The sequence below is a fragment of the Opisthocomus hoazin genome, chromosome 13 (assembly GCF_030867145.1).
Source record: "Opisthocomus hoazin isolate bOpiHoa1 chromosome 13, bOpiHoa1.hap1, whole genome shotgun sequence".
Classification (NCBI taxonomy): Eukaryota; Metazoa; Chordata; class Aves; order Opisthocomiformes; family Opisthocomidae; genus Opisthocomus; species Opisthocomus hoazin.
In genome coordinates, this window is record NC_134426.1 from 26,925,247 (window position 1) to 26,947,865 (window position 22,619).

The 22,619-nt window shown below is 35.3% G+C and overlaps 1 protein-coding gene across 1 annotated transcript in view; it reads left to right on the forward strand.

Annotated features, from left to right (window-relative positions):
• The first annotated feature begins 114 nt into the window (after window positions 1–114).
• Window positions 115–22,619, forward strand: part of KNTC1 (kinetochore associated 1) — a 42,186-nt gene continuing 19,681 nt past the window's right edge. The window contains exons 1-37 of the mRNA XM_075434624.1: window positions 115–201; window positions 558–695; window positions 807–927; window positions 1,910–2,025; window positions 2,367–2,439; window positions 3,072–3,149; window positions 3,681–3,715; window positions 3,946–4,056; window positions 4,962–5,055; window positions 5,412–5,464; window positions 5,742–5,854; window positions 6,562–6,616; window positions 7,263–7,361; window positions 8,464–8,507; window positions 8,621–8,686; window positions 8,787–8,862; window positions 9,532–9,657; window positions 9,751–9,840; window positions 10,387–10,452; window positions 10,952–11,013; window positions 11,435–11,546; window positions 12,288–12,431; window positions 12,646–12,702; window positions 12,785–12,883; window positions 14,006–14,122; window positions 14,615–14,758; window positions 15,056–15,154; window positions 15,531–15,634; window positions 15,794–15,899; window positions 16,613–16,747; window positions 17,835–17,954; window positions 18,757–18,826; window positions 18,902–18,969; window positions 19,552–19,844; window positions 20,484–20,656; window positions 20,843–20,940; window positions 21,894–22,035. Of these exons, the coding sequence (XP_075290739.1) occupies window positions 564–695; window positions 807–927; window positions 1,910–2,025; window positions 2,367–2,439; window positions 3,072–3,149; window positions 3,681–3,715; window positions 3,946–4,056; window positions 4,962–5,055; window positions 5,412–5,464; window positions 5,742–5,854; window positions 6,562–6,616; window positions 7,263–7,361; window positions 8,464–8,507; window positions 8,621–8,686; window positions 8,787–8,862; window positions 9,532–9,657; window positions 9,751–9,840; window positions 10,387–10,452; window positions 10,952–11,013; window positions 11,435–11,546; window positions 12,288–12,431; window positions 12,646–12,702; window positions 12,785–12,883; window positions 14,006–14,122; window positions 14,615–14,758; window positions 15,056–15,154; window positions 15,531–15,634; window positions 15,794–15,899; window positions 16,613–16,747; window positions 17,835–17,954; window positions 18,757–18,826; window positions 18,902–18,969; window positions 19,552–19,844; window positions 20,484–20,656; window positions 20,843–20,940; window positions 21,894–22,035 (3,691 nt within the window). The 5' untranslated portion in view covers window positions 115–201; window positions 558–563. The remainder of the gene's footprint in view (window positions 202–557; window positions 696–806; window positions 928–1,909; window positions 2,026–2,366; window positions 2,440–3,071; window positions 3,150–3,680; window positions 3,716–3,945; window positions 4,057–4,961; window positions 5,056–5,411; window positions 5,465–5,741; window positions 5,855–6,561; window positions 6,617–7,262; window positions 7,362–8,463; window positions 8,508–8,620; window positions 8,687–8,786; window positions 8,863–9,531; window positions 9,658–9,750; window positions 9,841–10,386; window positions 10,453–10,951; window positions 11,014–11,434; window positions 11,547–12,287; window positions 12,432–12,645; window positions 12,703–12,784; window positions 12,884–14,005; window positions 14,123–14,614; window positions 14,759–15,055; window positions 15,155–15,530; window positions 15,635–15,793; window positions 15,900–16,612; window positions 16,748–17,834; window positions 17,955–18,756; window positions 18,827–18,901; window positions 18,970–19,551; window positions 19,845–20,483; window positions 20,657–20,842; window positions 20,941–21,893; window positions 22,036–22,619) is intronic.

Below are 22,619 nucleotides of genomic sequence, written 5' to 3' on the forward strand. Positions count from 1 at the left end.
CGGCTGGGAGCCAGGCAGCCGCGGTGCATTCTGGGGGCGAGCGAGGGTTAAGCGGTGTCTTAGCAACGGCGCCGTTCGCGCCTGGAGGAAGTTTGGCCTACGCTGCGGCCCGTAGCGGCACCCGGCGCTCCCGCCAATTTGAAAGCCTGAGGCTGCTGAGGGAGCGCGGGGAGTGGTTTGTCAGCGGCCTCTGGGGCTGTGGTGAGGAGAGGGAGTGGAGGACGGGTCGCGGTCCTTGGGGACGGGGGTGTCCGTTGCGTGGTGGGGAGGGCTCTCTGGTGCTGAATTTCGTTCGGCTTCGGGCGCGAAACCTGCGCTCGCCAGGCTGCGTTCGGTCGGGCCCGCCGGGGACATCAGCTGGGAGCCACATTGCTCTTGTGTGCGATTTAACGTTGTCTTTTCTAAATACGCAGTTTGCCTTTAAGAAGCTTGTTGTACTGCCCTTCCTCCTAGACGCAGAATCGCAATAGAATAATAAAATCAGTAATTTGTGTGTGGTCATATAACTTTTTTAAAGCTCTCTGCTTTACAGCATGTTCCTTTAATATTTATCATAGGTAAGCATGTGGAATGATATTGAACTTCTTGCAAATGATGACACAGGCAGTGAGCAGCTCCCTGTAGGTTTAGGACACGAATGTGGAACTGCATTGTACCAAGTGGATACGCTGCTTCAAATCACATCTTCAGAAAAGGTAGAATTCATCAAAGCTGGGTTCTTTTTTTTCTTAATAATTATCAGAGCTTCTCTGTCATATTTTCTAAAGTGTTTCAGTTGTTATATACAACAACCTTTTTCTTCTTAGGTCTCCGTTAACCCGCAGTTGTATGCATGCAACTCAAGAGATGGCAGTATTATTGTTGTTGATGGGTCAGTGGCACTTCTTGACAGTACTGGGCAGTCTCTGCAGATGCACATTCAGTTTGGTAAGTTCATTCCTTTGGAATTCCACTGGAAGTTAAAACTGACTTCTAAAAGATATCTTAGGTTTTTATAGGAAAATATAGAAAGTATCTTGCATATCTAACTAGCCTATGAAAGGAAGTATTATGATAAATACACAAGTAATAAAAAGTGATTGCTGGTTCTGTGTACAATTAACTAAGTATTTCTGTACAATTAAATTAGAATCACAGAATGTTAGGGGTTGGCAGGGACCTCTGTGGGTCACCCAGTCCAACCCCCCTGCCAAAGCAGGGTCACCCAGAGCAGGCTGCACAGGACCGTGTCCAGGTGGGTCTTGAATATCTCCAGAGAAGGAGACTCCACAGCCTCCCTGGGCAACCTGGGCCAGGGCTCCGTCACCCTCAGAGGGAAGAAGTTCTTCCTCATCTTCAGCTGGAGCTTCCTCTGCTCCAGTTTGTGCCCGTTGCCCCTTGTCCTGTTGCTGGGCACCACTGAAAAGAGTCTGGTCCCATTCTCCTGACACCCACCCTGCAGATATTTATAGGCATTTCTAAGGTCCCCTCTCAGCCTTCTCTTCTCCAGACTGAACAAGCCAAGCTCCCTCAGCCTTTCCTTGTAGGAGATGCTCCAGTCCCCTCATCATCTTTGTAGCCCTCCGCTGGACTCTCTCCAGTAGCTCCTCATCTTTCTTGAACTGGGGAGCCCAGAACTGGACACAGCACTGCAGATGGGGCCTCACTAGGGCAGAGTAGAGGGGGAGGAGAGCCTCCCTCTACCTGCTGGCCACAAGAATGCTCGCTAACTTTTCACTGAAATAGGAATAACGGCTACCACAGCCACTCCCAGTATGCCGTTTCCTTTGTTTGTACTTTGTTTAATCAGAATTAAACATTTTGAAGAAATCTGGGATGCTGTGTTGTCCAATTCCTGTGTTTCAAATATGAATGCCTATTAATAAAAAACAAATCTTCATATTTGATGTTTTGCCATGGAACTTTTCAGATACTAATGTGGATGTAGTTGGTACGTGTCAAGAAAAACAATTTCTTGTGGTTGGTGAGAGAAGTGGCAATTTCCATCTTATTCACATACCATCAAAACAAACCTTGCTAACTAAGGTACAGTAATTTTTCTATTCTAATTTTACTGAAGACCTTTTGTTTTCAGAATTTCTTGAGTTGTTTTTTTCTTTCTTCCAAATGTCAAAATATAAACATTCTTGTGTTTTGAACACATCTTCTAGTTTAAACAAACAAACAGATTAAAGGGACACTTTTGTTCCCATAAGTAATGAATAAGGAAAATATATTAAAGAATGGCACATATAAACAAGAACCAGTTCTTCGTGAAAGAAAAAAGTTTGAAATTTGAATTGATGACTAGTATTTCCTTTTTTTTTTTTTCCCCAAGTAAAATACAGAATAATAGTCTAATAGCCTTTATGTTGATTTTATTTTAGATTTTGGTTGAAACATCTTCAAGTGAAAAGACTTACTTAAATCTCTTTATTGAAAAAGATAATGGAGATGCAGGTAAGAATTTGATTCTACCCCCCTACTTTGTCTCAATTTTTGCGATTTTGTTCCCCTTCAATATCTCTCAGGCAAAGAGATTACAAAATAAATAATCAGATACAGCTTCACTTTGCATTGTACACATAAAATGCATTTAATGCTTTCCTGTAAATATATTTAGCTCTCCTTAATTATTTTACTAATGTCATAGAAAATAACAAACATTCAGAACTCAACACCGCTTTCTTTTGAGACTGTGCTAAACATCTGAAAATGCCTAGAAAGGAAGGATTCCTTCTCTCTCCTTCCATCAGACTTCAGATTTAGTAGTTCCTCTTCTGTAAGCTCCCAGTCTTGTTCTGTCACAATATAATGTATTGAAATATAGTGTTGTCATAAAAACAGAAGTTCAAGTCTGATGGATGCGTACAAAAATTGTAATTTCAAACGAAACTCTAAGATGTACAAACTTATTCTACTCTGTTAAAAGTGACAAAATTTTAGTTTAAAAATAGTCTAGTCTATTGGTCAGATCTTTTTTTTTTTTTTTTTTTTGGTCATTTGTTTCACTGTCCTACTAATAAGCAAGTAGTATCTTTACTTATTCTTGAATCCTTAAGTTTGAACTATTTGTATTGGATTTTTTTTAGGTGTTTATCATATGTTCATCCTCACAAGCAACGGATTCTTCTGCATTATGTGTATCCCACTTGCTAAAACACAGGAAGGTAGGATGATCTACATGCCACCTGGGATTTCCATTTGGACAGAAGAGCTGCATTAAAACTGCTTTTCCATGCACCTTTCTAATGGGAAGAAGATACTGAGTTGGGATTTTCTATGTAATCTTAGTTTGTGTTTAAAGGGAAATTGATATACAATTAGTTCTGTAATTAAATTATTTTTGTATTCTTCCAGTAATTCCTTTAGCTTATGTTTCTCTGAGGCACTGCTTTAGAAAGAGTACTGAATACTATGGAAGCAAGATTTTAAGCCATAATCAGTCTTAGCTGTGCTGAAGAATATTGGGAATCACTTAAATTTTTAATGGTGTATAAGTATTGTTATTAGTTAATTATCTGTAACTCAGTACTGTGATCAATAGAAATAGACCTGTCAAAAATCCTGGCTGAAGTGCTCTTCAGCATAGCCAGGTCAAGATTAAACTATCCTATATGACATTTAGTGGATTTTTTTTTTTGATTTTTGAAAAAGTTTATTTAACACTGATTTTTTTTTTTTTTTTTCTTTTAATGTAGCAATTGACAAGATGGATATGATTACGGCAAAGAAAGTAAGAAATACCTGCTAACTTGTAATGTGTTAAGTGCAGAGTTTGTAACAAAATTTTGCTCTGTACATTTCAATGACTACTTACAAGTTTGTTATTACAACTGATAATTGTGATTATTACTTTTTCTATGCATGGCGATGTAAGAAGTTTGAGATTTTATCCACTAATTGTATAAACAACTTTTTTTCTTCCCTTTTTGTTTGTTTTCCCTTCATCTTCCACCCCACAAGTTACAAGGACAGATAAAGACAGCTTTCATTTCCACAGAGGAGTATCATAGCCTCGGCTGTCAGAATTTTGTGATAAGTAACTCAGTGAACAAAATCCTTTTGATAGTTGGGGTAAGTACTGAGAATGTGTTCATAACAACTGTTACGTGATCAGCAATGGTGTTTTTGGTCTGCAACAAAATTTATCTCTAGCTGGCTGAAAAAGAAGATAAACTTTTTGCACTAGGATTTTTTGTCTTTCATTTCCTTCACTGTAAATGTAAAGGTTATCAGTTGTGCAGTCTGTCCATAGTTTTTCTCATAAGGAAAGAACTGTTGTCATTTCAGAACTTGCTCTGTTATGATGGATGGGGGGGAAATTTTTTCACCCTGGTTGCGTGACCTTGGTAAATACTGTGGTTCCTAGCCCGTACAGGCTAGTCTATTTATAGTCCCGTCCTTCAGCTGAGAGACAAAGCCAAAGCTGGCAAGAGTCTTCCAATCAGGTTCTCATTCAACAAAGGCAAAGTAACAATTAAGGTCCTAATTGAACAACTGGAGGAACATACAAATAAGTATAAATTAAGTACAGGAATTAATGAAAAATAAAAGTATAGACATATTTTGAAATGTTATTTTGGAGTAAAACCAAGTTTTTGGAGTTCTTTGACTGAAGCCTGTTACATTCAGTGCAGTTTTTCTGAGTAGGTTCAGTGTAAGTTTCATTCAGGTTTTACATTCTATGAGAATGGAAAGTGGATGTTTTGAAATATGGCTTGTTTTTAGAAGAGCCAACAATGTTTGGGGTTGCTGACTGTAACAGTTACTGTAGTAAAGGCCAGTCTTGAAAGCAGAAAGGCTAAATAAAAATAAATAAGTGTATTTTTCTGAACATCAACATTCACCGGGGATAAAGTTTAAGTTAGTTTTGCAGCTTTCCAAGTGTTTTTATAAATTAAAGAATAATTGTAGAAGCACACCTGTCAATGGCCAAATTTCTGCTGTATAACCCCATATTACTTTGTCCTTACTCATAGGGTAAAGGCGATTACGTACTCTCCAAATGGGAGGTAGACACTACCAATAACCTGGTGTCTGTTCGAAGTTTTGCTGATTCAAGTCTGATCAAAGGTAAAGAGGGGGTTTTTTGTTTTTATAGACAACTGTAGCATTTATATTTAATTGCAGAAAATACTAAGACATTTGCAGTTATTTCATTGTTTTTAGTAAATACACGTATACCAACATATACGAACACTTCTTGTAAAGGTACAGCCAAAATGTATGCTTCAAAATTGTTGAGTTTAACTTCGATATGTAAATCACAGTTCTGTTTAAGCTAAACTTTTCACAGAGCTAGGACTCTAAAACTAGGTTAAACTTCTGGAGGTTTCCAATGCTTGGTTGTACATTTTAATACGTTTTTGCTTCAAATACATTTCTCAAGAAAAATAACAAATTTATGTGACTATGGATTGTTTTTTTAGATGCAGCGAAACTCCAGGTTCTTGACAATCTGCTGTTTGTTTTAGATACAGAGGTATGTGTAATGATTTGGTTTAGTCTTCATTTTACAATGTTCTTGAATCAGCTTATAAAATATTTTTTAAAGTAATAGCTTTAAAATATGATTCTATAAAATAAAGATGCTTATATTTACAGAGGATTTTGATCTTACTGTGGTTTTTTTATTCTACTCCTAGTCATTATTTAAGCTATGGAATGTGTTAATATTCTGCTCCGCAAGGACAAAAAATGTCTTCTGTGAGGAAAATATGAAATCCATAACTGTTGTTGTTGTTGTTTTTTTAATCTAGAATATTTTAAGCATGTGGGATATTTATTCTCTTACTCTAATTTGGGATTGGCCTTTAATACATATCGAAGAATTTCTTCTAAGCACAGAGTTAGATTCCTCTCCAGTTGTATGGTAAGTAAAGCATTATAGCACCAACTCTGAAAAGTGGAAAGTTTTCTATCATTACAGGAAATGCACCACAAGCACTTGATTTTCTGTGGTAGTGAAGTTTTAGAAATCTTTCTTGAAATCTTCCTAGTCAGTAGGACAAAATAATTGGACTGCAGCTATCCTTAGCTCTGTGTTGTAGTAAAGAAAATGTTGGTGCTTTCTGCTTTTTCTTGGTTTATCTGTTGTTTCTGGTAAGGAATCTTGCATATAACCTGTATTATTTAAGAAATGCTCATCTAAAATAAGGCCTATAATATGGCTTACAAGTCTGATGTTATAAAAAAGCTAGTCTGTCTTTCGGATAGATAAATAAGATCTAAGTAAGATCTTCATTCTGCAGATGGAGAAGGTGCGTGTATTGGTTAAAATGCAAAAGAACTTAATAGTAATTAAGATTAGAAGACAATACTCCTGGTTCTTTTCCATTGTTCTGTGCCACTTAAAAAAAAAATAAGAATCAGATCCATTTGAAATGCTTAAAAATGTCAGAAGTTAAACGTATGTCCTCTACGTGCTGAAACACTGTTATTTTTGGGTGCATTATAGAGTTTTAAAATGTACCAGTTTCCATGGAAAACTAAATTTTCTAAAACTCAGAAGCAAGACTATTTTACAGTTTTAACATAAAATTTATACAGTATATTTTGCTTTCTTTTTTCTCCTTCTAGGCAAGGGCTTGCCAACGTTAAACTGATAGTCATGACAGTACCGGATAACAAACAGGTGTAATCTCCTTATCTGTGCTGTATTCCTGAGTTGTTAGGCAGTCACAGCAAAAAGAGGGGGGCGAAAAAAAGAAAAGGAGATGGCAAAATATTTGGAGCAAACAGAATTATCAGGAGCTCAGCGTCAGAACTGAAATGTGACCATCTATTCTTTAGGATATAGCGAGCAAGGGACTATTGTGATGTCTTAGCAGGCAAGCTGCCCTGCTGACTGGGTTTTTTATGGACTGTTTAGGTTTTGTTTGTTTGCTGTTTTCAATGCTAGGCAGACAGGGGAGAGCAGCAAAACTGCTCTCTTACTATTGTCTTACCTACCTTCACAGATTTCTTTAGAGTAGTATCTCTGCTGTATTTAGCATCTATCTCCATGTACAGTCAGTGTCGTTAACTGAAATAGAAAGCCAGGATGAACATTATACAATTTTTAAAAATTAAATCTGTCTAATTATATATAATAGGCCTATATATGGAGGCAACATCTAAAACTTTGTTAAACTTTCTCAAATTGTAGAGATCTGCTTTTTTCATAAATTTCTGAAAACAGTGTCTTCCATCTAACTCTATAAGAACCCAGAAATCGTTCTGTCACCAGTGTATGAGGAAAAAATTTAGATGTTTGTTTGTTTCCCCCCTTTTTTTTATAGATGAGAAGTCTAATGGTTTTTGCATTCCCCACTATGCAACTGGTCTATTCTTTGGAAGTATCTACTGTTTCTTCACTTGTTCAAAGTCGGATTTGCACAGTACGTTTAGATTTTTGTTGTTGTTATTGTTCTTTGAAGAAATGTAGTTGTTTTAATAGGTATAATTATTAAAGAGGGTACTGTGTCATTCTTGTTAGATTAGAACCAATTTGTGCTAGAAACTGCAGGAACTGTACAAAGAGATATTAAATGATGTCCCCACAGGATGGAGAAAAAGATACAATATATGGCAAGCTGAACAGTTGAAATCTAGGCCTAGGCATATTGCAACGTTTAATACTACTGCCAGTTGTTCTTGCTGCTGTTACAGCTAAAAGCTGTATGAAGTTTTAAGTTCTGTTAGCATAAAAAAATGCTCTGGATTTATTTGGGATTTATTTAAGTTTAGATGAGACAACAACTTCTTTTACCGTTTAAGCTACTTCCTTATAAAGACTTTAACAAAAGAAAGTCAAAGATGGTGAGAACTTTATGAATTAGGAGTGTTGTGAAGACTGTTGGAGTGGGTATGTGAGAGAATGCCAAGTCCAAAGTCAAAGCAGTGACTTTTCATTGGAATCGTGAAAGTGAATGTAGTAAGCTCTGCATGTGATATGCAATAAAATAGAATGCTGATGAAACTGCTAGCCTTGTATGAAGCACTTGACAGAAAAAATTATATATGCAGCTACATAGTGGAGAAAATAACGACTAATATATCCCTTTTCTTTGATCTGAGATGATAAAGTTAAGGTGGGAAATGCCAAGGCATATATTCCCTTTATGGAATGTTGCATAATAATCAGATTCTAAAAGATGTGAAGATGGATATAGCGTGACCTGCTTATGGCTCGGATAAAATGAAAGTGTGTAATTTTGAGAAGGCGATTGACTCATGCGGAGGGTGTACTGATGGTAATTGAACTGGGACAGCAGAGTGGTTTTAGTCTGAAGTGTCCAGTTAAGGCCCTCAAAAATTTTGATTGACTGTGATAACTATCCAGGAAATACCATGATAAGCATTTAAAAAAAACACCAGACTTACCTGAGAGAAAATCAGTAGTCTGTTTCTAGATTGAGAAGCACTTAATGCATTACAATTGTGCTTTCTTACGATTGATTTCCCTTACCACCTAATGATTTCTGTTATTGCGTGCTACAGGATACAATATACTTCTTGGAAGGAATTAATGAGAAACATCAGAAGTAAGATAATGTTTTGTTTCTTACTAGATCATTATTTTACAAAAATGGCATATTACTTCTATGTATAGTAGTTTCACAGTTAGTAAACTCACATAGTTCGCTTTCATCCTCAGACCCTCTGAAGGCCCGGTTTCTATTGTTGTGATGAGGAGTTTAACTGAAGCCTTGCCAGAAAATAGGTACTAGTTTCTGTGAAACGCTATTTTATTATTTTATTTTTTTTATGTGTGCTTTGGCACTTATATTGAAGGACTATACTGTAATTCATTTCACCCCTAGGCTAAGTCGCTTACTTCACAAACACAAATTCACTGAAGCAGAGAATTTTGCTATTCAGTTTGGACTAGATGTTGAGGTAAGTTGTCCGTTCTTGATAAATGCATTTAGAGATTAATTAGTATAACTGAACTTATGAGTAAGGTTTTTGCTCTATAGTCCAACAGAAAATATTAAAATATTACAAAATAGTGGAATGCTACCTTACAAAGCAACTCACTATACTTGAAAGCTGATTCAGAATTAGACGACTACATGGTGAACTGTTTTTATTTACAATAACTAACGAACCTTGCAATGAGAAGTGGTGTAGAAGTACATCTTCTAATCAACATAAGCGCTGCTGGATGAGGAAAAAGGACATTTGTCCCTTTAAGTAGCAGGAAACAGTGTTGCTAAAAAAAAAAAAAAGAAAGAATTTTCACATGCATTTATTAACACATAGTCTGGTTTCATTAACTGATTTGCTCAAATAATGCAATTTGAATGTTCCCTCTGCTTTTTTGTTTTGGATTGTTGTTGTTGGTTTTTTTTTTTTAAAATAATAAAACAGGCTTAGCTGGTGAGATATAAAGATACCACAATCGTTAGGGACCAATTGGTAATCCATTTCTGTAATGAAATCATTCAATGTACGCGGACACACTTTATGTCAAAAACATTGTGAATGCAAGCGTAGAGTTTTCAGTTGAAGAATGCTTAAAACTTAATTGCATCAAACTGAAAACTGTTTCTTTTTTTTAAACAGCTCGTATACAAAGTGAAAGCAAACACTATTTTAGAGAAACTAGCTTCAGCTTCTGTTGGAAGTTACGGTCACGAAGTCTGGCTGGGTCTTGTGAATGAAGCCAAAGAAAATCTGCAAAAAATTCAGGTATGTTTTCATTTCTACCCTCTTCCTCTGATAAAGTAATTCAAAATATAAAGGACCTTGGAATTCATTTCAGTTGTTTCCTTATGCAAACAGGATAGCCCATTTGTCGTGGATTACTGCATAAATGCTCCGTGGCCACTATATGAAACCACTCAAGAAATGCTGAACTACGCTAAAGTCAGAGTAAGGCGTTTTATTTGTTTAAATGACTTATGCTCATTCATTCCTATTACATGCTTCTGCACAAGTTGAGAAGGGGGACATCTTCGAACCAGTTTGTCATTCAAAAAGTAAATACATTATAAATTGTATGTTACGAAACATGAAGAAGCAGCAAGGCTTTTTCCAACCTTGTTCTTGCTTAAGGGCAAAAAAGAGCTTACAGTTCTATTTTCACATCAGAAAGCAGGTTTTAGTTTCGAGTAGTAGTCTTTTTGAGTACCTTTTAAATATTAATTTCAGGACTAAAAGCTCAAAATACGTCACCTTTTTTTGTTTTCCCTATTTTAGTCTTTCCTGCTGTATCAGACAGAATCAGAGATACATGTGTTATCTGTCTGATCCTGCAAACATGTAGAAATCCAATCGGAGTCTAACACTGTAAAATAGAGACGCCAGTTTACAGAGGCACGAAGTTTTTGCTCATGCCTTTATTAAATTGGTAGTGCTGTCTGGCATGTTCTGCATGTGCTGAGTTGTCAGCCAAACCATTTCGTGTATTTGTTTCAGATCATGAAGAAAGACGATAGAACCATTGCTTCATCATCTGATGGGGCTCCAGTGTCCATAACTGAGGTGAGGACAAACTTCTTGGCCCCACAGCATCATATGATAAACAAGTACAATGTTGAGTTTTAAAAACTGTATGACTGTTGAACTTTTTAAAAGTCTAAACAAGATTATATTTTATAGCATGAAAGAAAACCATAGGAATGACAGGTTTCAGAAATAAGCGATTCCTTCAGTCATAGAAAGGCTTTTTTCCAGATGCTCCAGAAATGGAAGGAAGAAGCTTCCTTAACTGCTTTTAGGCATTTTGATTTTGTTTCTTGTTTAGTCCTATTGTATACTGGACAGGCCTCATCTGCCTTCAAGGAGAATCAGTGTAAAGTGTTTACACAATCAAAATTTTGGATTAATGCTTTATTAAATAAACTTACATATGTAATTAACTGAAATTCTTGAAAAGTCTTTCTTTTCCTCCACTCTTCCTCTTTGTGATGGTTATTCTGACCATGTAATATCACTGTTTGGTATGCCAGGTATTGACCTTAAATCTCTTGTCTGCATTCAGGTATTGAGAGCTCAGGCAAGGCTTACAACTTTTTATGGAGCTTTTGGACTAGAAAAATTCAGGTTTGTTTCTGTTTGTTCATTAATGTTTAAAGTAATTTTAATTGTAATGGTTAAGTATGTGCCATTGAAATTAAGATTGGATTTTTTTAAAAAAATTGAGTTCATTAAACTTGAAACCCTTCCTTTGCTTCCTGAAGTTTCCCACCCTCTACTGTAGAGAAGGGTGAATGCAGAGAGGTTGAGCCGCCCTATATGTTGAAAACATATATTATCTGTTGCACATGCACTATCTTATATAGAGTTTTTTGTTTGTTTAACATATATAGGAGGGGGTGTGATTTTATGCACACACAACCTAACGCTACTGTTGTCTCTTGCATCATATAGTACTAGCTAGAAAAGGTTTGAGGTTCTCCCCCCCAACTCCTTTAATATTGACATACAACAATAACAGAGTTTCTTTTCCTCCTTTCGTTTCTAGTGGTATTGCATGGACAGAATTCTTGAATAACGAAGACATTTTCAAGGATATCCTTTTTCAGCTAGAAGAAGGAAATTTATCTTGTGCACAGTGCCTCTGGCTTAGGCATCAGGTGAGATGGCACAGACATCTCTGGTATTTATGAAAGCTGTTAATTCTTCTAAATTTTCCATCCTTCTTTAACAGAATCAGACTGATGCGGTTATGAAACAACTCCTCAAAGAAGCAAAGGTCTATGGCAGAAACTTGTCTACTATCACAATGATTACCTGTTCACTTAGCTCCTCAAAAGGCTGAACTTGTTATTGATCTAAGAATAAACTGGTATTTCTGATGTCAGAACATATATTTCTAGGTCTGAAAGACTACAGTTCCCTGATTTATTCTGTGGTGGTTGTAATCTTCCATTCACTTTCTTGTAAGCAAGGCTCTCAGAATTTTTAAGTGGACATTTGCTGGGTACCTTAAAATCCTTTAAAAATAATCACATAGACTCCTTACTCTGAATGACATTCATAATAGTGGCTAAGGGCTATTATATTCTTTAGTGCAGGACTTCATAGTCCTGTGTTATGAAGAAAATAGAGCAAGTCTGAAAGTAATAGGTAGGACGTGATCCTGCCACTGTAATTTGCAAAGAAATTGCTTCAATTCGGTCTTGTTTAAGAGGACCAAGCTCTAGTTTTTCTGAACAGGGCTTTTTTTTTTTTTTTTAATTCCTGTCTACGATTACTGAGATTTTATCTTTGTATTTGTGAAATCTAGTGCTTATTCCTATCGGTGAAACAGCTTACAAAGTATCAGATAAATGTATAGTCCATATACCTGTAATTGTTCTGTTTTAATATTTTAGGCAGATTTTGAAAGCAACTTTGATGAGAAAATGCTGGAGAACTTGCTTAATGCCATCCATTTCACTGTTCCTTTGAAGGAACTATGTTTGTGGCTTAAAAATGTTGTAATCCCTTTCTTAAGAAGAGTTGTGCCAAAGGGACAGGTAAGACTGTCTTAATAAATGCAAAATGTAATTTTCTCAGGCTAAGACAGTGTTATAGTCAGACCTACAGACTTTTAGTTTTGAATGTCAGAACCTTGTTCCTCTGCCTTTTAAAGGAATTATTTTCCCTACAGTTTGTATTTTAAATGATTTCTAATGGCAAATTTTGCTTTGGTATATAGCATAACTCTACTTATTACTGTATTTTTTTCAGAAAATATTAGCAAAATGGCTGGAACAAGGTGCTCGAAACCTTGAATTAACTGATAAGGTAAATCACGCTGCAGAAACTTTGCGTATCTTATATTTCTATATGTAGAATACAGTTTGCTAATGTAAATTATTTTGAACAGGCAAATTGGCCAGAAAATGGACTCCAAATGGCAGAGGTTTTCTTTACAAGTAAAAATCAAGGTGAAATGGGACTGACGTTTGGCCAGTGGACTCCTTTGGTAAGAAATGTAGCAAATACAAGGATTTGCTATTAGGAGACTTCAGAACATATGCTCTGCGCTAGAGTTGGAATGGATGATAACTAGGTCATTATTGCGTTTGGTGAAGGTTGACTTAATTCCACGAAAGGAAGAAACTGAGTTCCAGTCTTCCTGGATTTAAAGATTAAAAAAAGTTGGTGCAACATTAATACTCTTTAAAAGATGTATTAATAGTCAAAATGTGAATAATATTCTTGAATATTCTGTAGCACACAAATAAGCCCGAGTACTACAAAACACTTAAATTTCAGTAAAGATACTCCTTATTAACTTAAATTAGAAACATGTCTCATCTCTTTCAAAATTTTTGGAAATTAATTGCAATTCACCATGTGTTACGGCCTGGAGAAAACAGATATTAAAAATCAGCTAGCTGTAAGTTTATGAATACTGTATTTGTGCACGAATAAATCATGTATGTGGTATATCCTAGGTATACTACTATCTATAAAAGTAGTAGTATGAAAGTGGAGATAGATAAAGCTTAAAACTAATCAGCTGTGCATTTTAAATATTGGAAACATTGACATTCTGTGTTAGATCTGCTGCCTTAAACTTCTGAATCCCATGTTCGAAGTGCGTAGTGGAAAGAAGAGAAATTTACTCTGTTAAGTCCCACTTTCAACATGTGCTTGATTTTCTTTGTTGTATGCCATATAAAGGTAACAGTACAGCATTTATATTCATAAAATCTTCAAGACTGCAGGGCATCAGAAATTATTTGTGAGGTTTCTTGGAAAATTGCATGAAAATTAGGGTTCTGACTACAAAGAAAATGTCAGCTGTAGGTATGTTGTTCCTAGCCATTTGTCTTGCCTGTCCTCAAGACTTTCAGTGAATGAAATGCTCATGCCTCTTCCCTGCGTGGGCTCTACTAGTGCATCTCTGTCTTTATATTTAGAAAAAATCTTTTCCTAATATCTTACCAGAATCTTTCTTGCTGCATTGTAAATCAACTACCCTTGTCTTATACCAGAGATGTGAAGAATAATTTTATTTCTTTCTGTTTATGTCAGCCCTTTAATGGTCTTGAAGATTGTAGCAAGTCTTCTAACGTTTCACTTCTAAACACTGTTTCAGAGATGTGGTGACTGTGAAGAGGTACGTAGGTTAAAGAAGCTGGTAAATGATTTACAAGAACTGATAAATCTGTACAGAAAATACAACTGCAGGCTGGCACTCTCTGATTTTGAAAAGGTAATTCTGCAAATGCTTCAAAAAGTGCTTTTGAGTAGTGGATTGTACTGAGAAAGAGAAAAATCTTGCAGCATGTGATTTAAAGTCAGACAAAAGAGGAATCTTGATGGATTAGTTGGTTAAACTTGTGTTTGTAAGCTGCTAAGACTATTTGATATGTTGTGTTTGTTATAAATTTTGTCTCAACTGTGGGATAAATATATAATGTGACAAGATACTGTGAGATGGTATGGCTTAAACTCCATGATCTGCATTCGTTACAGATCATATGCTGTGGAGCAAGCGTTAGCAACAGAGAAATTAGAAGTACAACTGAACAATAAGGGGCTTTGTAAAAGAATGCTTTTATTTGAGCTAAAGAGGGATGCTAGTTCTTGAAATCATTCAACTGATTTCAGTGGCCACTGGATGTTGAATTATTTGTTAGAGATGTAAAGGATCGTATGCTAACGTGTGATGTTCTAACATGGCATTGTTCTGCTTGCTGCCCAGGAAAATGCAACTACTATTGCATTTCGCATGTTTGATAGAATTTTGGCACCAGAGCTTGTCCCATCCATTTTGGAGAAGTTTATAAAACCCTACCTGTGCGAACATAATCTACAAAAGAATGAGATTCTTCTACAGTATATAAAGGTATCCATATTTTCTTCCTTTCAAAGAAAGACATTTAATCATGAGTAAGCAGAAAACAAATCTGATTACCATTTTTATTTACACTTGAATTTTAGGACGAGCTTTCAGATTAGCTTAGTCTTGTTAATGTACTTATTGACATTTAGTAATTCAGTAAGAAGGCATTAGCACATACAAGGGAAGATAGCCAAATCTGTCCCTTAATGTCCAAAAAACTTTTAATCGTTGTTTATATTGTAAGATATTTCTATATTTTCTGAATTCAAATATCCTAATAATCTTTTTCAAAATATACAGGATTTGCTAGAACGTTGTCGTACACGGTCTACTTCAGTATTTGAAACTGCATGGGAGGCCAAGGCAATAGCTGTCATTGGCTGTATCTCTGATACAGATGTAAGTATATTTTATGAAATAGGCATCAACTGGCTCTAACACATCAGAATTCAGAATGGAACACATAATTTTTACATAAACGTATGAGTACATTTTTACCCGAGTCCTTGCTTGAGAATTTAACTGTAGTTTTGATGTCATCACATGGAAGACTCACCAACTTGAATATGTATGAAACTCAAGCACTACAGTGTCGTAAATTACTATAAGCGTTTTGTAATCTAACTTAACACATCATATTATGATAATGAATGCCCTTTATGCAAGTGGAGATTGGGCCAGGAAATAAATGCTTGCCTAAATCACATGAACAATATTTCAAGAGATTACCTTATAACTTATTTTGAAAAGTAAGCTCTTTATGTTCTTTTTATAGCTGAAATTTGATGCAGTGCTACAGATAATGCATGGTGCTATGGTACCATGGAGTACAGCAGTGGAGCAGCTGGTAAAACAGCATTTGGAAATGAATCATGTCAAGTAAGGCAGCATCCACAGTCTACACCTCAATTTTGTGTGTGCTTTCAATTAGAATTCTGTTTTGGGGGTGGGAAATACTGTGTATCTGATGTAGTATGATGATTAAATCAGATAGCTGTAGGTAGCAAATTAATTAATAATAGTCTAATTTGTCCATAGAGTAAAGTTACTGCAGGAAAGTTACCGACTGATGGAGATGAAGAAGCTTTTGCGAGCCTATGGCATAAGAGATACTAATCTTTTAAAGGACAAGCAGATGATAATGGTAAGTGAGCAGCATTACTCTTCTTTCTGTTAAACAAAAATCCTTACACTTACCTGCATGTATTTTCATGGGGTATTAGAAGACAGACTTCTCAAAAAATTGTAGCAACTGGTGGCTCCCACTTATCCATATCTGTTTTTCTTGTCCTCTTGGGACACATTTTTGCCTGAAAACCCACTTTTTTTTTTTTTTTTTTTTTTTTTTTTTTTAAGAATTAGCAGATTAGTTTAGCCCAACCTAATGAGCACAGCATTGATAATATAGGGCTTTCTGTATGGGGAGTGGGAAAGAAAAGAGGAAACTAACAAAATGGAAGGCTAAGTCCTCTCAAGACTTCAGATCCGATTTCTCCTAAGGTCACAGTGAGCAATACTTGGCCTTTTTTGTAATTTTTTTCCTTTTTTTTTTTTTTTTACCATCTCCCCTTTATGAAGGAGAAATCATGAGTATACCTGGAAAAGCTCTTTGTCATTCTGTGGACCCAGATGAGTCCCCTGAATTCTGGGAGTTCCCAGGATAATTCTCTTCCCCAAGCCCAGTCTTCTCCCAGTTATGCTTTAGTCAGGTTTTATCTGGACAGAAGTTTTAAACTCCTAGGTAACTTGCTTGGTATAAGCTGTACAATTACAATGCAGAAGTAATGTGTATAAATGACTTCTTTTGTGATCCTATGCATCAACAAACTGAAGTCCATATCTGTTTTCTCCTTACAGAGGCTAGTGAAATACATTCTTAAACAAGATACTCCTACTTCTTTGGAGGATGCTTTGAAAATTGTAGCAGCATATATGTTGCCCACTGTGGAAGTCTACATTCTGAGGATGATAGACCTTATTGACAAAGAAAGGGTACTAAACTACTTCATGTCAGTTGATCTCAGAATTTAAAGACACTGAGGCCTATTCTCAAAATAGGGGCAAGTTGTACTATTTGCTGAAATTTTATACACAGTTTACATATAACTTTTTTTTATTATGGCTCTATTAATTATACATATAACTGCCTATACTTAACATTGAAAATAAGACCTTTGTCAGAGTTTCAAACATCATGAGCCATTTTTCATTTTTGGCAAAAAAGGATGAAAATTATGACCTACAATATACAAGATAAGTTTGGAATTGAAGTATCTACATATTTTCCTATACTTATTTCACTAGAGTTGTTTCTTTCTTGCCAACAACAACAAAAAGATTCTTCTGAAAAATGCTTTATTCGAATGCAATGATACCGCACATGAGTACAGACCTGCCCCTTTAGTACTGAGAGCACCTGAATGTTTGTCTATGTTTCTCTATTCATATGAAGTTTTCTTCCAAGTTAATTTGAAGTCCCAGTTTAGCAAAAAAACCCTGAAGTTATTTTTAAATTACATTGATATCCTAACTAGAAGCATTTAACTTTACTTGCTACATTATAGTAGGTGTGATTACCTTTATACCCTGTGATTGTCCCTGGTTATGTTACTGGGATCTCTTTGACCTGAAGAAAAGGAGGCTTTTTGATTAAAGGAATCAAATTAACTCCCCTGCAAAATAGTGCTTCTCATGTTAACATTTGTTCTGCCTCATTAGCACACAGTGTTCTTGATAATCATACAGTTTTAAAAACATTGCATAATTGCCAATAAACAAAACTGCATTTTAATTTGCATGTTATAACCCTTAATGAGTAAGCTCATAGATTTTACTGAAAGCCTCATAGGTTTAGTAAAAACTATTCAGGGAATTTAAGGAAGTCATGTCATAGTAACTGTGATTTGTAACGAGGATGGAAGTTCACCAGCAGATCAGTCTTACCCAATTTGCCATCATGCAACCATTGTATCGAAGCAAGGATGTACACATAACTTAGCTTTTCTGAAAGCAAATGCCCTTTTCTTTTGATTCTTTCTGGTTTACACTTTTTTTTTTTTTTTTCCCCCTCTCTCTTCAGGGAGAGGAATCTCTGACTTTGTTAAAATCTCTGACTCTTGCTGAAGCTGAGAAAGTTGCAGAGAGATTGACTGTATGGGGAACACTGGTATTACAGAATAAAGCAGATAATTCTGAAGAGGTACCGAGTCATTTCACATCATAAAGTGTGTGCACAAATTATTCTAAACACTGTTCTTACCCAGATGCTTAAAAAAACTGTAGGGGATGCAAATGTACAAACTGTGTCTTCCAGCAAAAAGGGATGATGAACTGGTCCTGCTTTGAGCAAGAGGTTGGACTAGGTAACCTCTTGAATGCTTTTCCAACTTGAGTTTATTCTGATTCTGTATGCTAAAGAATTATTTTGTGTAATTTTAAAGGCATCTCCACACAGTGACATGGCTGTCTGAATTCAATTAATAACTGATAAATCCTGCTGCATTATTATCCCTCTAGTCTTATGTATTTTCCAGTTCTTTCTTTAGTTGGTTGGAAAACATCTATTTAAAAACTGTAGGTGTGGCTTTGCCACGCATCAAAGTGGGTTGAAACTTCCCAGTTGACAGTACACATTACTGTCTTGCAAGCACAGAAGAGAATTTTTGTCAACAGTTGTTTTAGGGAGTTATTCTGAGCAAGGGAAGGAAGAACAAAGAGAGAATGGCAGATATTTTCAAAACTCCTGTGAGAGCTAACAGACTGTGTGGAGTACATACTTATTACAGCTATAAAATATTTGCTATTTCTATAAAGGATCCATATTTACAATAACTTTCTGTTCCCTTGCTTTTCAACTGTTTGTGTCTTAGACTTGATATTTGTTGCTTAAGATGTTTGTAGAGCATTGCACGGTATTTTAATAGAGTGGAAGCCTGAGGGTCACTGTCTGTTACTGCGAACATTTTGACCAAACAAAACATTAATCTCTTCCCTTCCTGCAGCAAAAAACACAAATGTTTATGACTAAGACACTCGTGGAAATCCTTAAATTCCTGTTCAGCATTCAAAAAGGTAAACTACAGCTTTAAAATCTTATATTTTGTTTGTAGATGGAGGCAGGAGGTAACTGTTTTTCTCTTCCAACAGACAATCCTCTGAAGAAAGATGAGTGTGAAGCAAACCTAAAAATGTTTGAAACTCTTGCTACCCTGCAGGTAGATATCTTTATAGTTTAAAACCACTTTTGATTTACTGTAGTTATCCCAATTATTCTTATAACATGGATGGTATTAAAAATTAATTGTGTTTACAACTTATGTGCAAAGGTTGCTTTTATTATTGACTTCAAAAAGATTCTAAGGCTAATCTAGCAATTTTAACTAGCGCCTGGGAAAGTTCCCAATTTCTGGAACTCAGTTGTCCATTTAAACAAAAAAATAAGATACTTTCCCAAAAGTCTTAATTGCTAACACTTCAAAGATTTCATGATAGACAACTGTAATATTTTATTAAGATCTTATAATGGTTTGTAAACTTAAATTGTTTAATACAGCATTTGAGCATGCAGTATCCTTCAGGTTTTTTAATTTTGCTTACCTACTGCCTACCCTAGCAAAATTCTCTAATTTACTACATAAATCAGTAATTGGTAGAAACTAGTAAAGTCAACTTCATACTGAAAATACTCCTCTAAGAATGAAACAGGAAAGAAAAACATTTTAACAAAACAAAAAAATGCAACATTTTTCAAGGATGTTTCGTGAATACAAATATGTAATCTTATTTTTCTGTTGCAGGAAGATTTTGATGTCTTTCTTTCAGCTGAAGAATTTAGGAATCCTTCACTAATGGCTAGGCTTCTTGAGAAGCACATAAAAGCTTATGAAACTGTCAGATCCCTGTCAAAGTCTAGAAAAGCACAAACAATGAATTGTAATTCAGAAGATGGAAAAACCAAGAACCGTTCTACTCAATCAAGGTTATACAGACTGGCTTTGCTCCTGCAAAGGTCAGAGCAAGAACTGGGAGAAAAACTGGTCTTGAGAGCACTAGATGCTGGAAAAGTTGAAGATGCTGTAAAAATATGCAGGTAAAACTGCAGGGGTTTTCAAGATTAGAACTTTTAATGGGCTTTTCTGTACTATTTCTGATACTCTGCAGAAGTGAGTAGAAGTAGTTTTTTTCCTAAAAATGAGTGTTAAGCAATATGCTTATATTGCTTGTGTGCAATATAGGGTGTTAAGTTGCCATCTCTGAAAATTGCCATTGGGTTTTGCCATAACATGAGTACTAAGTAATAAAATTCCCTACAGAGCTATAGTGAGAGCTAGGTAAGGCACAATATTAAATAACCATTATGAGAGCCTCTCAGCTTACACAGATAGAAGAAAACTATTGTACACTGACTGTACATACCATGTCATGATTTCTAGCTGGTCTCTGCCTCATGCTTAGGTTGTCAGATAATTTAAACTTACTACCACCTCCTCCCCAAAAGTGATCAGATGAAAATGTTAAATATATTTCTTATTATTAACATGTTCTATGTGCTTCAGTATATATGTCTAAGGTAAGCTCCATTATATTTTTTCAATCACAGAAGTTTTAGTTGCAGTGAGTCATATAGGTGAAATAAGTAACAGATAATTAAATAATTGGAACAGAATGTGACCTTAAGTAAAAGCCCTAAGGACTACTTTTTTTTTTTTTAACATCCTTTTTTTAATAGGGAGTTCTATGAAAATCACTGTAATGAAGAAACAGGGAAGCTGCTGTTTTCAGCATGTCAAAGGCTTTGTCATATGTTGGGAGCTGATGTTCCAATAATCACTCCTAATGATATGAATCTTCCAGCAGTGATCTATGAAATGGCTTGCCAAGCAGCTACATTATGTAGTCCAGGTAATTACTGTTATTGTTTATGTGTGTTCACTTTGAGAACCCAACTTTCCAAACAATATTTAATACACATGTAAACAAAGTGAATTTCTATGTCTGTAAAAATAGGTGCTGCAAAAAATTGTTTCCTTTTAATAGGACATATGAACCTTCCATTCTAGTATGCTAATCATCTTAATATTTTTACAGATTTACTATTAGATTCTCTGGAGCTATGTAAATATACTTTGGCTGCCAAGGACATTTACAGACAGTGCCAAATAGAAAACTATGGATTTACAGCAAAGGTATTTTCTGCTAACTTAAATATACTTTTTTAAATATACTCAGTGTCTTCATTGACTGCAGAGTGTTCACTGTACGTACTTTTTTTTTCTCCCATTTCTCTAGCAGTATTTAATGAGCTTGTTTAAGAAACAAAGAACAACAACAAAAACAACTCAGCTCTAGAAATAAAAATTTCCCTGAATACGTGTGTACTTCAGCATAAAGAGTAAACTGATTTGAGTACTAAAAGCGGTGCAGCTATGGCACAAGCAGCATTCTCCACTTACGTTCTAGTATAATAAATCCTGCTAATGTGACTGAAAATAATGGTGATTTTATTGAATAGCTGCTGCCAGGACTTGCTAGAAAGTGTAGAGAACTGACTTTAAAAACTGGACTTTTTTTTTTTAATAGGTAAAATACAGCAGGGAAGGTCTGATTTTTAAATACATGTATTATGTGAAGACATTCCCAACAGTTTTGTAAAACTTCAAGACAGATCAACTCTTTGAATAGCATCTTTGGTATTTTGTTTAGGTCAAGCAATGCTTTAGGCTACTTGAAATGAATGGTCACTTACAGCTTGAGTGGAATAGCTCAAAGTGGCTAGGCAAGCATATTTATCCACTGAACAATATTTTTCTAAAAAATTATTCATTTGAAAAATGTTTGCTTGTAATATTTGGCCAAGAATGTTTATGAAACGTATGTTTCTGTTAAATTAATTAAGAATGCATTTTGGCTGTACAACTAAATTACAACATTAAAGAGAAATGCAGCCACCTAAGTAGGAAATATGTTTGTTGCTACTGGCCATTTAACAAAAAGTAGTATAGCAGAATCCATTTTCAAGTAGAAGATCGTGTTCTATTCATGTATTCAAAAACTGGAATCTCTTGCAACATTTAGTTTGTTAGTAGACTTAGTAGCTGTTCTTTTCATTGTGTGTACTTTTGACAATGTTCTTATTTAGACAACATCTTTTGGAGGAGATAAAGATCCTTATGAAGAATGGACTTATGATGACTTCTTTAATGAAGATGGGATAGTTCTTGATCCACAGATAGCTCTTCCAGTTGCATATGAAACTATTTCTTCTCTTCTGCCTGTTTGTGGTAAACTTGCTTTCCTGAACATTGAGTCAAGATACAATCTGTACTTCATACTGATTTTTATCTAGGAATATAAATAATTCAGCGTGTGTGTGGAAATTATCACCTCAGAAATCTCAACTAGACAAACTCATGGAAGAAATACCCATTGAGGGAGGGTATAGAATGTAAAGATGACTTTGGGTTTTGTTCTTGTTCAGGAAGACTCTGAATGCCGAATACCTGAAGACATGGAGAATGCTCTGGAGAAGTGTTACTATAAACTTGCCCTGTTCTTATGGTCTTCTCTAGACGTCCTCTGGTAGCCACTAATGGAGACAGGATTTTATCAAGATGAATTTCAGCTTATTCTAAAATTGTTGTCCTTGTATTATGTATCATTGTCAATACACTCAACTTTTTGAAAATTTCAAGTATTATAAACAGAACTCTACAACAATGTAGGTGCTGAAAAAAGACACTTTCAGATCTCTAAAAGAAACATTGAATATTTTAGAATTATTTATTTTTAATACTTCTTGAAGTAAATGCTTTTTTAATTATTTATTTTAATTAATTTATTTTAATGACTATTTTAATTAAGAATG